This window comes from Delphinapterus leucas, chromosome 16, assembly GCF_059928025.1.
Source record: "Delphinapterus leucas isolate spDelLeu-1000000601 "Yukka" chromosome 16, BTC_Dleu_Yukka2, whole genome shotgun sequence".
NCBI classification, from domain to species: Eukaryota; Metazoa; Chordata; class Mammalia; order Artiodactyla; family Monodontidae; genus Delphinapterus; species Delphinapterus leucas.
Window position 1 is genome coordinate 77,694,123 of NC_143144.1, and position 18,548 is coordinate 77,712,670.

At 49.6% G+C, this 18,548-nt stretch overlaps 1 protein-coding gene across 2 annotated transcripts in view; it reads left to right on the forward strand.

Annotated features, from left to right (window-relative positions):
• The window catches only part of LOC149747339 (transforming acidic coiled-coil-containing protein 2-like), a 107,126-nt gene that overhangs the window by 62,962 nt on the left and 25,616 nt on the right, over positions 1 to 18,548 (forward strand). For both annotated transcript variants that reach the window (XM_089898267.1, XM_089898268.1), the window contains exon 7: positions 18,060 to 18,185. In XM_089898267.1, coding sequence (XP_089754393.1) covers positions 18,060 to 18,185 — 126 coding nt within the window. The remainder of the gene's footprint in view (positions 1 to 18,059; positions 18,186 to 18,548) is intronic.

An 18,548-nucleotide genomic window follows, 5' to 3' on the forward strand; every position in this document is an offset into this window, starting at 1 on the left:
AGAATCGCTGGGAACATTTTAAAAATAACCCAGGGAGTCTGACATGCACCAAGTTTTGGACCCATGGTGCTTGTGGTTGTTACCTACTAATATTTACAGGTTGTAGATCATCCTTCAGCTGTGCTGATCCTCTTGAGGGGAGGCTGAGGGAGCGAAGAGAATACAGAGTCAGCCTTCAAAATTCCCTTCCCAGTCCTTGCCTTTTGGAGATTCAAACAGGAATATTAACTGATACAGTGATGATATCTGGGATTTGGTTTAAAATAATCTGAGTAACAAGTGAGAAGTGAGCATGTGAATACAACAGAGTTAGCCATGATTTGATAATATTGAAACTGTTTGATATAATAGAGTTATTATACTGTTCTCTTCACTTAAGTTTAAAAAAATTTCCCTTCCTGGGCTTCCCTGGTGGCGCAGTGGTTGAGAGTCTGCTCCCGGTCCAGGAAGATCCCACGTGCCGCGGAGCGGCTGGGCCCGTGAGCCATGGCCACTGAGCCTGCGCGTCCAAAGCCTGTGCTCTGCAACGGGAGAGGCCACAACAGTGAGAGGCCCGTGTACCGCAAAAAAAAAAAAAAAAATCTCCCTTCCTCATACCTGCTCTGTCACTATGTAGCCTTTGACCCTGGGTGTGTCAATCTCCTCTGGGTCTCAGATTGGATTCCAGGATTCCAACAGCACAAGTTCTTTTCTATAAAGCAGTGTATTCATGTTTTCTTTTTCTCCCTTTCCCTCCAAATGAACCTTTTCGTGCACAAAATCTTTTGTGGAACCCAAAGATATGACAGATTTCAGTGAAATAGCTCTGGTTACAGGGGCCTCCCAAGTAGCCTTTAAGATAACTCCAGAAACCTAGGACTCTGGAGAAGATCGTTGAACAGCTATTGCACTGGGGCATTGCTGAAAACACTGACCACATTTCTGCAGGGGCCTTGACCTTGTACTCAGAACCAAGAAGTCCTTAGGATGTAAAGATTCTGTCATGGATGCAATTACTAAGGCACATCCATGCTGCCTGTGATTCAGTCTTCTTCTATAGAGTCCAGGTATCCCAAGATGAAGGGCATAAGCACGTGTCTGTCCTACTCTGTACCAGTGCAGTCATCCCTCTGCATACCTGGAGAATGATTCCAGGACCCCCGTGGATACGCAAATCCGAGGATGCTCAAGTCCCTTATATGAAATGGTGTAGTATTTGCATATCACCTACACACATTCTCCCATATATTTTAAATCATCTCTAGATGACTTATAATACCTAATACAACACAAATGTTATGAAAATAGTCGCCTGTGCATAGCAAAATTTAAGTTCTGCTTTTGGGGGCTTTCTGGAATTTTTTTCCTGAATATTTTCCATCCACAGTTGGTTGAATCTGCAGATGCAGAAGACGCAGATGTGGGGGGCCTGCTGTGTCGTGTTGTTACCCTTGACCTGGAGCCGGAGGAGACAGGCAATGCACATTTACTATTGCTTCAAGTTTATCATCAGGGCAACTTTTCCAGCTGCGGCCAGGACCAGGGCTGTGTGGGTTGGCTGAGACTTTCTGGTATGGATGTATCTTTGTCAGATGTCAAGATTTAAATATCAATCCCTCGTGATGTTGAGAGCCCTTTATTTCATCTTGCTATGAGTGTGTCCTACACTGGACCACGGCTCTGTCTGAAAGCTAGCTACTGAACATCATTGCGCTGTTCTGATCTTGATGATACCTTGGAGAGGTGCTGGTCAGGTCTTTCTCAGCCAGAGTGTTTCTCCTGCAATGAATGGTCTTGGACTCTGGATACTTTCATAAAATTCTTCAAGGAGGAGATTAAATCACAGCAGTAACCAGATACCTACTGCATTAGTTTCCTATTGCTGCTATGATACATGGCCACAAAATTCATGGCTTAAGACAATACAGATTTATTTTCTGGGCTTCCCTGGTGGCGCAGTGGTTGAGAGTCCTCCTGCTGATGCAGGGGACATGGGTTCGTGCCCCGGTCCGGAAAGATCCCACATGCCGCGGAGTAGCTGGGCCCGTGAGCCATGGCCGCTGAGCCCGCACGTCTGGAGCCTGTGCTCCACAACGGGAGAGGCCACAACAGTGAGAGGCCCGCATGCCACAAAAAAAAAAAAAATTTTTTTCTTACAGTTCTGTAGGTAAAACATCTCACATTGGTCTCAGTGGGCTAAAATCAGTAGGGCTGTGTTCCTTTCTGGAAGCCCTAGGGAAAAACCTATCTCCTTGCTTTTCCAGCTTCTAGAGCCTGCCCACATTTATTGTCTTGTGATGCCCATCCTCCATCTTCAAAGACAGCAACACAGCATCTTCAAATCTCTCTCTGACTCTGCTTCCACTATCAGCTCTTTTTTTCTCTGACTCTCTTCTTCCTCCCTCTTCCACTTGTAAGGACCTTGCGATTATACTGGGCCCACCCGGATAATCCAGGATAATCTCCCTATTTTATGGTCAGATCATTAGCAACCTTAATTCCCCTTTGCCCTGTAAAGTAATATACTCACGGACATCTTTGTGGACATCCTTGAGGAGGGCATCATTCTCCTGGCCACACCAGTAGGTTTCAAAGCATAGTGGTACCTTCTTGTGTCATGAAGGATATGCCTCCGGCAACTGGGGAGGGGCTATTTCACTTGAAAGGGATGTTATCTCAAAATCATGTTAGCTCTTTGCCTAATTGGAATGCTCAAGCTTAGGAGGTGGTGAGTGGAGCATATATATATATTTTTTACCGTGAGTGGGTATGACCTCGGATCAGGGCACAAGGGCACAGAGACTGGGCATTCCAATTCTCATGTCACGAACAGCTGGTGGTACACATTTGAACAAATTAGCCTATTTGAGTGTCAGTTATCACATTAGTGAAATAGGCACTTTAATACTAAACCCCTGAGCCCATGATAAGCATGTGAAGGAGGAATCTATTTAAATTTCCATCAGAAATGTGATTCTTAGAAGCATGGTGTTTTTAAAAAAACAGTATTTTAGTGGAAGGCAATAAAAGTCTACTTCTTTATTCTACAGAGAATTCCCATTTGGGGACATCGAGCCTTGGGCATCTGTTTCTTTAAGAGGAGGAAATGAAGCCTTGAGTCATTTGTGAGTCTCTTACCCTTTGGTCCCAGAGGATATAAAACACAGCAATGTTTTCTTGACACTAAACTTAAAATAGGAAGCCTGGCACCCACGTATAGCCACAGGCTCTTCTCCATTGCGGCCTAGATGCAGAAATTTCCAGAGAAAAGGTGATACGTTTCACTGGTGCAGGCAGGTAAGCGCCACTCTGGGGGTGAGGTCTATGTTAGCGAAGGAGTTGATCTGGGGTCCTATGAGAAAAACAAAATACCGAAATCCACAACGCACAAATAGAAACTCACATGCTTCCCGGAAATATGGCCGCGGGAAGGGGTTTGGATTTAGCCTCTGCCCAATTTAGAGGGCATATCAGCCCAGGAGAAGGCATAGGCAACAGGTTTTGCAAACTGTAGAGCGCAGTACGCTCTAAGGCTCCGTGGTTAAGCAGAGTTAGGACTAGGCAGGTGAAGAAAGAAGGGCCAGAATTTGGGTCCCGGAACCAACGAGCCACCACATCAGCCCCAGCTTCTTTCTGAGGCTCCGGAGGCCAGCGCGCCGGCATTCCCCTCCTCCCCTCCGTCTCCACACCCCACCCCGCCCCGGGCTCGGCGGAGGCGGAGGCGGAGGAAGCGCGCGTGGACCGCAGAGTTGGGGCACCGGCCTGTACTTGGCCTTCTCAGTGGTTCACACGCCGGTGCCTTCCCCGCGTTGTCATGAGTAGTGGAAAGCGCCGTGTAAAAACTAAGAGCTGTAGCAAGTTGTCATGACTCAGAGACTCCTGGAGGAAGTCTGCAGCGCATTCGCGAGCGGCGCCCGGGCCGCGCGTCCGTCTGTCCGACTGTCTCTCTGTCCCCTGCGCGCTCGGCGGCCGCGGGGCGAGTGGGCGCGCCGCCGCGTGGGCCCCTCGGTGGCCTGGGCGCGCCGCGACCGGCCCCGCGCATTCCTGGCCCGTGAGGAGAGCGCGGCGGGCGCCCAGCGCAAGCAGCTGGCTGCGCGCTGGCCGGCCGGGAGCGCCGAGAGCTGGGGGAGGAGCCTGGCCCGGCTGCCGCCGCTCTCCCACTCATTGGCCTTTTGTGCTGCAACTTTGCCCGAGCCCTTCGGGGAGCCGCGCCGCCCCGCGCCCGCCCCGCGCAAGTGTGCGTCCCCCGCGGGGCCGGGCCGTGAGACTCCGCGCGCCGCGCCGCCGCCGGGCTCGGAAACCTCAGCCTCTCGGGGGCTCTTGGGCAGTTGCGTCCCCGAAGGAAGGCGGCTCCGTGGTAAGTGCGCCGCGGGCGGGAGGGCGACCGCCCGGAGTCGGGAGGAGACCCGCGTCCCCAGGACCTTGGCCGCCAGACAAAGGCGTGCTAGAAGTAGCCGAAGCTCATTTTATTTTTCCCCAACAGGGACTGGCTAAGGGGAGGAAACTGGCTGAACACACATGTGTGTCACTTGCTGGCAGGGGAGTGTGTCTGCGGGGGAGCCGGCGGGGCCCGCGGCTTCTGCCCGGGAAGCTCGTTCCGTCGGGTGAGGCGGGTCGGGATCCGCGCCCGAGGTCGGGGTGCATGCCCGAGGCTGGGATCCCGCTCACGGTGGAGGTCCCCGCCCGCGGTTGGGGTTCGTGCCGGTGGCCCGGGTCCCCGCCCGCCTCCCGGCTCCGCGCCATCCCCGCTGGGGTCCTTGCGGGCTGGTGTGGTCCCACCCGGTAGCGCGGGGGCTCCCCCGGCGGGCCACAGCGTTGCGTGGATTAGCCCTAAAACTCTGCACTGGACTTCTTCCGAGTTTGGGACTTTTAAATTCTCGAATAGTTACGTCAGCGGGGCTAGTGCACTTCAGGGCTCGGGCGCACCACGTGACCAGCCCTTGATTTTTTTTTTTTTTTTCTTTTTTCTCTTTCTCCTTGGCGTCCTTGGCTCCCGCGGCCTCGGGGCCGTGTCTTCCCCACGGCCTCCGAGCGCTTTCTGCAGCAAGCTGTTGCATGGTGTTCCTGCGACGTTTGTTGTCCTCCTCGGTGCTTGTCTTTTCTTAAATGGCATCGTCATCAGCGTGATATTATTATTGTTGTTACCTTTTGCCTCCGTCAAATGCTAGGACAGGAAAATGTGGGAGTGGGTTGAGATACAAGTGAAATAGACATTGTGAGAAAAATGTGTCTCCAAGGTGTACTGGGGGGATGGAAATAGAAGCTGAGCCTAGGGAAGGGTAGCCAGGGTGTTTGGTTGGTGCCGGAGTGTGTGTGTGCCTGCGCACGTCTTCATATGTGTGCGTGCATGTGTACACATGTCTGTCCCAAGCCTTTTCCATCACAGTACATGGAATAGCAGGGGTCCTAGTGCAATTTCCTATCTGTTTTATGCCAGAGGAAGGTTTAGCTCTGTTATTAGGTGGAGAACTTCTTATTTCTCTAGGATTCCCTATTGAGGCCACATTTCAAAGACTGTTTCCATTGTATTTAGAAATGACTTTGGGGCCTTGTCCTGAGACTGAGTTTCATCTGTGGTTTCCATCCATGGTTTTCATCCATCCAGATTCACTTATATATTTCAAAGTTAGTCTTCACTAGTGTTTTTAGGGGGTCCATTTGGACAAGTGATGGAACTCAGAGGAAGGATTTGGTTGGGAATTGTGTAGTGAGTTACCTCTTAGAATGTTCGGTTTTCCTGTTCTGAGGTCGAGCTGGGAGCTCCTCCAGAGAATGGGGCCAGTTGTGCTGGGCACGTGAGTGGAAGGGAGTGGATTCCCACGGGGCTTCTCATAGGCTGTGCCTGGGGCTTGGGCATTCTCTTCAGAGGAGAGTTGCAGGAAATAGGTCAGGGACTGCCCTCCTTGTGCAGACACCACAGCCAACTCTCAGCTACCCAGAGCCTCTTCTTTGGTTCTTACATTGTCACTGGCCCCTCATCAAAAGTTAACTTCCCAAGTCTCAGGGAGGCCAGCACCATACAGTACAACCCATACATAGGCATTACTGCTTATGGAGCCAACGCACCCCTCCTGGTCCCCTCTGGGAGAGCTAGACAGAATTGGCCTCTGGTCCCTCTGTTCACATGCATCCCTTTTGTCTCTCTGAGCTTGGGCACTTAGAATATTTTAGCTGGAAGGAAACTTAAAGATCAAGATTTCATTTTACAGATGTGAAAAGGGAGACTCAGAGAAGTCCGGGGTCTTGCTCAGGGTCACATGTGAAGGTGGGACTCAAACCCAGGACCCCAGACACCTGGCCTGGCAGTTAAGTCCTGCGGCCTCTTTGGTTTCACGCTGTGTACCGTGGTTATTTACATTTGTCGTTTCTATGGAGACAGACAGTGCTTCCCGGAAGGCTTGTCTAGTTTACCGTGGTACCACTCCACAAGTGTGACGAGGGGCCGGGGGTCGGGGTAAATGGTAGTTGAAGTAAGTAAGGCCACCCCTGCTCTCAGGGAGGGGTGTGTGTGTGTGTGTGTGTGAGATACCTGAACGGACACACACTGGGCAAACTTTATGGTGAGGATAGTGCCCCAGGAGGGGATGTGTGCATATGCATGAGGATGTTTGGTCGTCCCAGGGACTGGAGCGGGCAATATCTAGTAAGGGCCAGGGATGCTGTGCACGGGACAGTCCTGTCCAACCAAGAACCGCTTCACCCTAAATGCCAATAGCGCCCCCTGTAGAGGACACTGCAAGGGTTTGAGGAGTTGGGAGAGACCAGTTCTAATTGGGAAGATGAGAGATGGGGATCTATGGGCTCACTAGACCCCAGGCTTCAGGTTTGAATGAGGCTGGGAGAGACTGAGGGTGAGGTCAAGAGCCGTGTGTGTGTGTGCGTGTGTGTGTTCTCCTGGTACTTAGTTCCACAGCCAAAAGCAGATGGTTCTTGAATTAACTATGGTTTGAGTCGAGCAAGCCCTGACACCTTTTGCATAACCAGGAGAAGGTTTGGGAAGCTGGTGGTGGTGTCCCTGACTAGTCCTGGTGGGAGAAGCAAGTCTAAGGAGGAGGACTGGGTGCCCTGGTCTCTCCCGCTGTGACCTGTGGCCACGGCGCGCGAAATCTGTCCTGGAGGCTGGGCTTTGTCTCCCTTGCCCCCGCTGAGGTCACAGTACTTTGTTCACAACCTCAATAACCATTTCCACAGCAACTCACCGTGATGACAAAACAGGCCAAGGATTATGAAATCATTCCAGAGAAAGGAAGCCATGAAAAAGAAGAGCTGGGGAAACAAGTTTGTAGGGAAGTGCCTCTAAAAATAGAGTAGAGGGCAGGCAAAATTCTCGGGGGACTACAGAGCCGTGACCTGTGATGGGGCTTTCATTTCAGATACATTGGGTATCAGCTGCGTCCCCCTCCCTTTCCTGTCTGGTCCACTCTGGTGTATGGTTTCAGTCTGTCATTTAGCAAATGTATTCAGGCTACCACTTAAAAGAAAGCAAAGTTCCCAAGACTGTTTTTCCGTGGCTTGGAGAAAGGCGGTCTAGAGAGAGCTCCAAATTCAGGGACAGAGATTTTGTATTAGAATCCCTGCCCCACTCTTACCAGCTCTGTGACCTTGAACAAGTCACTGACTGTCTCTGTGAATCATGATTTCCATCTCATTAACAGTGGGGGTAGTCACGGTGCCCGCCTGGCTCACAGAGCTGTAGGGGCAAGTGAAATCATGTGCATGAAAATACTTGGCAAACTGTGAAGCGCGGTGCAAATGGAAAGTCATGCTAATATTTTTCACTGTTACGATTAAAAAGGATTTAATTAGAGGAGGTAGATTTCCTAACACCTCCTGTAGCTTATTTTTGTTGTTATTATTTTTAATTGGAAACAAGGAGGTGTGCTAGTCGATGCAGATCTCTTTTATTTGGAAGCTGGTTATCTAGGTTTCTTTTCTATCCATCTTCCCTTGCTTTGTCACCCTCCCTTTTAATTGCTTATTTATACTTTCCCCAGAAAACAAGTAAAAATAAAAGAATAGGAAATGCACGTCAGTTCCTCTTACAGAGAGCAAATCTGGTGAAAAACTGGAAAGAGAAAGCAGTCACTTCCCTGGCTCCTATGCAGGATTGGCTATTTAGAGTCCTAATTCCTCTCACTGCCTGGTTGTGTCCAGTGGGTCCTCTGAGGTCCAGAGCTCTCCGGGTGGGTGTCTGTGTCATGGAGAGCATACGGTTCCTGGCCAGCATCCTCAGGTTTAAGCTCCTGAGGGCACAGGGTTGGTTTCCTATCATGACGTTTCCCCAGTGCGGGCCCATTCCAAAGAGGCGATAAGAAGATGGGTCATGGCCACGTCAGGAGCATCTTTTCCCTCCTTCTTTTATGGTCAGGATGCCCCTCCCTCCAGCCCTCAGGCTTCCCCTGGCTGCCTGCTCTCCAGCACCTGCTTCACAGGAAACAGTAGAAGGTCCAGTGTTCCCTTGCAAACCTTGACCGAGGCTCGCTCACCTTGTGAGTTACCTGGCCCAGGAACCTGTGTTCCACAGCTCCCTGCTTCCAGCTCCCAGGTTGTCTTGTGCGCAGCCACGTGCTAGGGTCTCTCTCTTCCAGCGCCGACAAGACCCTGCCTCGTTTCCCCGGCATCCTCGTGCCGAGTGTCGTGCTGAGTAGGGCACCTGTCCAGCGGCTCCGTCTTGGGTCAGTGACTGTCTGCTTTGGCTTCTCTCTGGAAACGGCGGGTACAAGGCTTTGCTCCATGCATGATGTCTAGACCTCTCGTTGCATTCTGTGCGTAGGGAGAGCTTACGGAGGTAATTTTGCTACTTGTGTAGTTTTGGAATCAGGGAAAATCTGTGACTGTTATAAGATATGGAGAACTCCAAGAGGTTTTTTTTTAAAAAAGAACACTAAAATTTTGCCTTGTCTGTACTTAAGGCATTTGTTCAGGCCTCAGCTTGATTATGAGCTGAGTTGCCTGCTCTCAGTTCAGAAAAGTTAGAGAAGCTGGCTCTGGCCTGAATTAAGTGGCAGCTAGACAGCTCTGGTGGCAGCAGCAGTTAACATCTTTCTGCCCTTGCTACTTTCCTTGCATCCATACGTTCAATTAATATTTACCAGACACCTACTGTTTGTTGAGGACCCATTGTGAGATCGACACTATGCTTGACATCTATGTTTTGCTTTTATTTCTTTTAATAATCTTTCCAAGTTATTCAATTTGTCCCCATTTTATAGGTTCAGAAACTGAGGCTCAAAGAGGTTAATGAACTTGCCTAGGACTACAAAAAGCTAGTAAATGGCAAAGCTGGCTTCAAGCTCACATCTGCCCGTCTCCAGAGCTGTGTTCTCTGTACTATACTCACTGCCCTGCTCACCCACCCAGTGGATGACTCAGTTGGATTTCTGTGCCCAGGGTTCTGGTGAAGTCGAGGCACCTGTTGGTTACATGCACGGGCTCTCGGGAGAAGTAGGCAGCCTTGGCCGAGGTCTTGACCCCAAGGTGTTGGCCTGTTCATCAGGCATACCCCTTGGCTTTGTGCTCTCTGATCAGGGGAGCAACTACATCGTCACTTACCTGACCATGTAGCTTCTCCCAGCACCTGGATGGGTTTATTTCTTTGTCTTTTGAAAAGAACAGTGACTACTGTCTCCCTGCCTTGTCCTCCTAGAATAACTTCCTCCCCTTTGAGCTTTGCATAAACCCCAGTCCTTGAGTTCGTTAACCCTGAGAGGTACGGGGGCAGCAGTCCGATTTTAAGGAGTGCGTAAGTAAGTTGTGTATGAGAGGGGGGTTCCCCCTCTGCGCCCCCTCCCCGTCACCAGGTCTCCCAGGGAGCTGGTCACCCCCGCCTTCCATCTGTAAGTCCTAACCAGGAACCTGGCTCCTGGACAAGGTGCCAGGCCAGCTGGGGCTGGGCCACAGTGGACACGCCCAGAGCCTCCTCCAAGATGTCCTTTTCCAGCCATCCCAGGGGGCTGCGCCTATAGAGCCTCGGGGTTTTCAGATCAGAAAATCAGTGGCCTGGAAGGGACCCTGGAGACCCAACAGTCCAAACCATCATTTTATGGAGGACGTGCCTGCAGCCTGGGTGGGGAAGGGTCTTGCCTGGCTACCCCGGGTTAGAGCCGTGCCAGTGCGCCCGTGGACTGCTCACATGCTTTCTGTGGGGAGGCGGACCCCGCTGGGCTGCTTTGCACGTCACTCTCTTCATTCTGCATGCTTGAGAGAGACGCCGCTTGAGACCAGGGTCCTGTTGGCGTGAGGCTTGCGGTCGGAGCAGCCGGATGGAGCTGAGCTCAGCGTGGCCGTGGGTAGTGACTTTCTCCACCCAGGGGCTCCATTTGCTCTTCCTGAAACGGGCTGTCACATTGCTCACAGTGACAAAGGCCCTGCACGGTGCCCGGCACACAGTAGGTGCTCCTAAACCTTGGTTCCCGTTGCTGTTGCCACCTGTACTCATCCCTGTTCTATGACCCCAGACGGCGTGCACACCTGAGGGAGCACACCTGGGCAGGGGCGGCGGGAGGAGGGGCACAGGTACTTTGAAGACGCACGTTCAGTGTGTTCCGTTGGGGAAAACACCACACCCTGTTGTGTTTTGTGTTACTGACGCCATCACTTGTGAAGCACTTCCGTGTGCCGGGCCCTTTGCCAGTCGACATGACTGGTCTCAGCGAACCCTTCCCACGCCCTTTCCAGACAGGGTGGCCCTTGCCCTCTCTGACAGATGGGGAAGCTGGGCTCTGAGGAAATCTTCCACAAGGTTGCACAGCTCTTTATTGCGGGAGTGGTGTTGAGACCCTGGCCTCCTGTCACCGGCTCCATCCTGCCTGTCTGGGGAGAGCGCGGTGGGGATGCAGGTTCTATCTTGGAACGCTGAGGGGGCACCTGGAAGGGATGCGCGTATGTGCCCCACGTGCTCCCGTGCCTTGGCCCTGGCTTGTAACGTTTGCCAGCTGGGTCGTGCCCAGCTCCTAACCGGCCAACAGCTCCCAAGATGGAGATCTCAGAGTATGCCGTTTTGGTCATTTATGACAGGTTTTGCTTTTCTTAAAAAAAAAAAAAGAGGACTGAGCCAGTGTGAGCAGCGCTGGGCTGTCTTTCAGCTGTGTTGGTGAGAGCTTCACCAGCATTTTCCAAAGTGTGGTGCCCAGCTCCCGGGCGGCCTGGCCTGAGCCTGGGGGCTGCCTGGTCGTGGTGAGTTATCTATTACTCGTTCTGTTAGAAAAAAGTGCAAGCAGCACTTCAAAACCTCAGACTCACCGGGGTTATTCCCTAGAATGATGTACCTTTATTTAATTTGAACAACTGACTTCATTGAAAGTTAAGTATAAAGTAAATAATAGTACAGAGGGTCTAAGGTACTATACGTGAAACATGCAGTTATTAACGCGACTTTCCAACCAATCAGATGCTTAAAATCCAAATCATCTTTGATTGTTCCCCGTTTCGCTTTCCTCCATCTTCACGATGTGTTGGGGGGACATCGTGAAGCTCGATGCACAACTGGCCCTGGCTCCAGCTGCTGGGATTCCGTCCCGCATCACCTGGCCCTGCTCCACAGCTCCGGCTCCGGCTCCCTCGTCTGCATTTCCTCTCCCCGGTCATTATTCTCTACTCCGCATAAGGGCTGTCTCCCAGATATTCTGCTGCTTCCCTGCTCTTAAATCTCTGATGCTCCCCATGCCTTGGAAAACAGCCAGTTCTTGGCCTGACTTTTGAGGCCTTCTGCAAGACGTTTGGGCCCGAGTGAATGGCCCACAGGCCACTGGCTGCCCCGGTGAATGGCCCACAGGCCCCTATTCAATGCTGCTCCCGTCTTGACCACACTCTGTCCTCCAGAACCCAGACCGAACTCTGCGGGTGCTGGGGAGAGGCTGCCTGCATGCCTTCACTCAGGAATGGTTTTGTTCTTTTCTTCCTGAAATAATTTCCAACTTACAGAAAAGTTGCGAGAGTCGTACAAAGACTTCCCTACTCCCTTTGCCCAAGTTCCTGAATTATCGCCATTTTACCTCAAGTGCTGTCATCCCCTCTTTATATGTGTACATATGGATGGAGATACATATATATATCCACTATCATCGCTGTTTTTCTGAATCATTTGAGAGCAAGTTGCAAACACGAAGGTGTCCCCATCCAGACAAACACTCCAGTGATCATTTCCCCCAAGCAAGGTCCCTCTCCAGCACAACGCGATACAGCCATCCAGTTGGGAAATCAATAGGATATGTCACGGCATCAGCCAGTCTTCAGAACCCATTCAAATTCATCCACACCATCCCTTTTCTTACAGATCCAGGGTCCAGCCCAAAGGCACGTGTCACACTCTAAGTATGCCCGCAGACTCTCCTTCAGTCTGGAAGAACTCCTCCGTCTCTTGCTGTCTTTCATGACCTTTCAGAGTACAGCTCTTCCATTCTGGGAAGATCCCTCAACCCGTGTCACCTCATGACCAGACTCTGGCTGTCGTTTGGGGCAGGGATCCCATAGAAGTGACATAGGGTGAGGACCACTCACCGCCAGGGACGTAATCCCGGTCAGCACCTGGCCACGTCGGTGCCCACCGGGTTTCTCCACCTTTAAGTCACCATTTCCCCCTTTGTAATCTATCAGTATCTGGTGGGAAGGTACTCCAAGACCACACCACTGCCCTTCACCTCCCTTAGTGTCCTTTAAACCTCCTTCACCTTCACCAGCTGTGGGTGTAGATGTGGTAAATCCAGGTTTCATCACAAGCCCTGAATGGATTATTTAAGAATTGCTCTCTATTTCACTGTCATTGTGTTTTGTTTTTGAAATTTATTTTTATAATGGGATTTAGCTGATTTTCACAGCTGCGTTCATGCCGCTGTACACACACTTGATTCTCTTACGGAGACATATAAATCCATAGGTTTTAAGATTCTTACTAGTCAGGTATATTCCTAGGCGTTGAATATGGGGTGTTGAGTCCATTTCGTTTGCACTTTAAACCTCCATCCATCTCCCTTAGTGTCCTTCGACGGCTCCTGCCAGAATTCACCACCACTCTGATGGTTTTTAAATGGCAGATTTTCAGTTTTCATCGCTTCTTCTACATTTACCAGTTGACATGGTACTGTAAAGAGGAACTTTCCCTCCCCCGCATTTATGTATTTGTTGGTGTTTTTATATCTATATGGACTTGTGGATTATTACTTTACTCAATGGATTTTAATCTGTTACTATCTGTATTTTTTTTTTGATGTCCAAATAGTCCCAGATGTGACCAGAGGCAGCCTCTTTAAGTGGTTCTGATGTCCTTTTGACGTGACCCCTTTCAGCAGACATAGCTGGGAAATAGGTGTGTGTAATGTGTACACACACACACCCCTCTCTATCTATAGCTAGTGTTTGTCTGATATGTCTGATTGCAGCCCAGCCCTGAGAGTTCTTTCAAGCCTCATCACCTTTGTATATTCTATGCAGGTCTTCCCTGACTGTGAGAACCTGCTCCCTTTATCCCTGATGAGTTTATTTTTCTGCTAATCTCCCGGTGGATAACAGTTTCCTTAAGACACCAGTCTCCTCCCCTGTGCCAGTGTGGCCCCTGTCCCTTCTCCGGTACCCCTTCCTTCCTTGCCCTGTCCAAGGGAAGGGAAGCGAAGCCTAGTGGCTTTCCACCCAAACCATCAGGGAGAGAGGGAGGGAGAAGCATTTTTCACCGAGAAAGCCCTTTGCACATGTCTGTCTGTTGAAGCACTTGACTTGCTTCATCCCCTCACAGGCCCTTCCCAGATCACCCCGGCCTGAAAGGAGCCCATTTTTCTGTGGCAGCTTGTTTTGCTATTACCGCCCTTCACAGTTTTCCTTGAGTTAGACTTTCAACTTGCCTTGCTCTCCATCAGCCTGTCCACCCTGAAGCGTGGGATCCCCATCTTTTTAAAACTACTTTATTGAGGTGTGACTGACATATAAAAAGCTGTACATATTTAATGTATACAGTTCGATGAGTTTGGGGATAAGTATACATCTGTGAAACCAGCACCACCATCAAGGCCATAAACATATCCATCACCTCCCAAAGTTTCCTCCCACCCCATTACTATTACTGTTATTGCTATTATTAATTTGATCCTGATTTAATTTATCTTGGTGCTGGCCACAGAGCTCTTGCTGTGCACAGGTCTTATGTGTAGAACTGAAGGTGTTGGCTTTTTAGACTAGAATGTGAATATCTTCCTCTTTGAAGTAGAGCCCTCTCTGCCTCAGCCTCTGAAGGAAGGTGACTCATGGCCCTTTGGAGAAGCACTTGTTGATACAAGCTTCCCTCCCTGACATTCCAGTGGAAAATCAACCCTTTGCTGGCTTGACTAAATTTATAGTGGGTTGGCCCCAGCAGCTGGTGGAAGCAGCTGGTGGTTAAAATCTCTGACAGATTTTTTTTTTCCTCTCTGAAAAATATTTCAGTCACCCTAGTCCCAGCACCACAGAATTTGGAAGCCATTTATAGCCTCTTACAGCTGGTCTGAGAAGAATTCCCCTGTGTCCCCAGAAGTCGGCTGTCCCCTATCCTTAGCCATCTGGAGCATGACCAGACCCCTGCGAAGTAAGACAGAAGGATCCTGAGGCTGATGGTACAGTGTGAATTTGACAGTTTTTTTCTTTTAACAATTTCACATAGTTCAATTTAATATATGTGTATACACACATATATGTATATGTAAAAATTATTAAAATTATGTCATATGGGAGGTTTATAAACCTCCCATATGACATAATGTGGGAGGCTTATCCAGCCTATTAACTCTTGATTTACACACTATTCTAACACCCGTAGTCTGTAGTACATTAGAAGCAGAACACTGGAAGGCATAAAGTAAAAAAGAGTCAGGTGAGTTGGAAGCAGACGTACTGGCTCACAGCCTGCGAGGGAGGGACCAGACTGAGTTTGCAGAGTCCTTGAGATTGTGCCGTCCAGGGCCTTCCGTTTTAAAGACGGAAAAGTTGAGCTCAGAGGAGTCACCTGGCTGAGATCCCAAGGTGGGGCTGGTCTAGAATCCAGCCCTCTTGACTTCGTGTACAATTGTTGTTTTAGTGCCATAGCATACCTCCTCACTTATATCATAGTCACTCAAGATGCTGATCATGTGTCATTGACAAAGTGTTTAGTTATGTTCAGGATTCTCTGTTCAGAAAAAATCAAGGAAGTGTCTAATATGCTTTGAAAACTTAATTCCATCCCAAAGAGTTAAAATTAAAATGCCATCCCGTAGAATATGCGAGCAGATACTGGTTATCTAAAAAATTCTCCACCAGGACCTTATTTTCCTCACGGGTGCCTGTTGAGTGAGACATGGCTGGGTTTCTGTCCTGAGATGAGGCTGACAAGCCTGGGTCCTTCCTGGGGGAACGTGTGAGTGTAAAAGTGGGGGAAAGACGACGTTGCTCTGCTTGTCCCGTCTCTTGAAACTTTCACTGAACTATGAATTGAAGTTGCTCCCTGGCACTCAAAATTGTCCTTAAAAATGCTTTCTTATTTCTTTTGCTTATAAAAGCAGTATGTGTTCAGAATAGAACTAGAAAATAGAGATAAATTCAACGAAGAAGAACAAAACACTCATAACTTTACTACTGAAAGAATTACCATTAATACCTTGACATTTATTCACTCTGTTGCTCGCTTCCTATGTGGGTGTTTACACATACATGCATGTGTAGACATATACACACACATGCGTATATATCGATACACACATGCACATAAAATCTGGATCATGTTGCCAATAGTTTTTTAAACTATTTTCAGTTAATAATGGATCCTTTACCTCTGGATACATAGCTACTTTCTTTTTTTTACTTTTTAATTTATTTTTTAATTATTTATGTTTTTTACCTTCTTTTTTAAAATGGTTGCAAATGAGTCCATTCTGTGGACATGCTTTAACTTGATTAACTGTCCCCTAGTGTTGGACATTTTGGTTGTTTCCATTTTTTTTTTTGCTACTGTGGTCACAGCTATGGTCAGCATCTTTGCTCACACCCTTAATCATCTCCTTAGAATAAATTCTTGGAACTAGAATGGCTGTGTCAAAGAAAACAAAGTCTTTTACGGCTTTCTATCTGTGTTGCCAGAACTCCTGGGCCACATTTTTCCGCTCAGGTTTTACGACTTTAGAAAGTCGATATTGCCTGTGGTTTAGGATTCTCCAAATAGTGATTCAACAGAGACACCCAGAGTCCCTGCCGGCCTCCTCCTCCTCCAGGCTCGCCCCTTGCTTCACTTCACGCTGTGCCCATTTCTCTCTGGCTCCTTGGGTGTGGTCATTACAGGGCTCCAGGGTCACGTTCTGGGGGATTTGGGACAGTGGGTGGGAACCATGGAGGAAAAAGGAAGCATCACAAGATCCATGGGAATAAATAGAAAGGTGTGGGCACAAACGTGTGCTAGTCCGGTCATATTTAGAACATAGTTTTGGGAATTTCGCCCTGGGCCTCCCTGCCTGTCTTTCGTCTCGATGCCCAGGGCAGTACTTTGTGGCTGAGTACTTGATAGAGGCTTTGGGCTGATTCTTCAGCTTAGGATCAAGTCCCAGTCCCTCGACCTGGCCTTGTGATCTGGTTCCTGTCCACCTGTCCCCTTCCTGGTTGTTTTGATCTGCGTTCCAGCTACAGTGGCCTTTCTGCATTCCTCCAGAATGCCAGTCTCCTTCCTGATCTGGGGCTTTCAGATGTGTGGTTCCCTGTGCTGGGGGCACTCTTCCTTCCCTTACTCTTCAACCTTTGGGACATAGCCTAGTGGGGTGGTTAAGAACATGGCTTCTGGGGTCTGGCTTGGGTTTGTATCCTCTTACAGGCTGTGCAACCTTGGACAAATTCTTCAACTTCCCTGTGCCTTAGTTTCCTCATCTGTAAAATGGGAATAATGATAGCACCGACCTCACAGGGCTGTTGTGAGGATCACCATATGGTGATATCTGTCAGTGCTTAGATCCTGGCACACAGCAAGTGTCAGCACATATTCGCTATCACTGAGCTGGTGACTGGCCTCAGCTTACAATTTTACGAAGACATTTTTCCTGACCCCCACTCCCACTGGGACCTCCTAGTTTATGCTTTCTTAGCCATCTGTACCTTTCCTTCTTAGCAGTTACAACAGTTATTACTGGATAAATAAGCATTTAAAAAAAATGTTTGACTGTTTCCTGAGACTGTAAGCTCCACGGGGGCAGGGACCACCTCTTTCCTGCTCACCACATAAAGTTGTTGTTCAATCAATATCTGCTCAAGGAATGAAGGTAACTGTCTCGTTACTCACTGCCCCAGAGCTGAGTTCATCACAAGGAAGAACTCTTGACCCTCCCCGATAAACTGAGACATAACTGATCATGAAATGGGTTTCCCAGCAGAGTAAGCAGATGTGTGTGACCAGAGACAGTGTCTGGGGACCCGTGTCCCTCCGAACTTTCAAATCCAGCCTGCTCTTGGAGGTTGTCAAATGCTGACTTTCCCGGTGGATGAAGGACCAGTGTAGTTTTTAATTTCTATCTCACTGTAGATCAAAACTTTTGAAAATATAATTAAATGAATTACTAGAGAATGAAACAAAACTCAAGGCCACGGTTTCTCGACCTCAGCACTACTGACATTTGGGGCCAGATAATTCTTTGTTGTGAGTCTGTCCTGTGCACTGTAGGATGTTTAGCACCATCCCTGGCCTCTACCTTCTAGATGCCAGTAGCACCCGCCCCCTCCAGCTGTGACAACCAAAAATGTCTTTAGATATTGCCAAATGTCCCCAGGGGGCAAAAATCACCCCTGCTTGAGAACCACCCATCAAGACCTACAAAACACAAGCCGTGGCTTACATTATTAGCGTCAACAGACAAAATGACTCTATCGTGTTGCTCTAAAGGTCTCTAAACCCTTACCCCAGGTGTCTGTGCTGTCTCATCGTGGAGCGGTAAACAGCCCCTCCTGGACCAGCCCCCTCCGTGGGCTACACCTGGAGCAACATCGGCCCCTTCCTTTATGAAAAGGGAAACTGAGGCCCTGCTTAGGGCCCAGATAAAATGTGCTGTTGAAACATATTTAAGGCATTCAGGAACATTTCTGAGCCTTGGTTTTTTTCCTTCCTTCAGTTCACCTGTAGTGGATGATGTCATCGAACCAGCTGCCCTTGAAGACCTGGAAAACCCTCTCTTAGCTGCCTTCTCCTCCCACGGTGATGTCAGCGGCTGGGTGTCCCCGGATTTGACAGCCCAGAGGTATGGTGGCGGTGGTGCCCACGGCGGATGGTGGGACACCCGGGCCCGGCCCCTGAGGCTGCCTCCTGTCCTCTGTCCCACCTTCTGTCCCGCAGCCCCCCAGACCCAGCACACACACACGTGTGCTCACTCTCCTGCACGGGGCTGGGCCTCTTCTTAGGGCCCCGGGAATTACCTGAGGGGGCAACAGAAAGACACCCCCGGCCCCTCTGCTCTAGTTAAAATAGCAGTCCTCCAGGAGCGATATTGTGCTCTTTATACGTTTCCAGGGAATGACTTAGCCGCCTCTGGCTTCCCGGGACACCCGCTGGGTCAGCCACTTGTTTTCTCTGTCTTTGGGGAAGGGAAGAGGCATCAGCACAC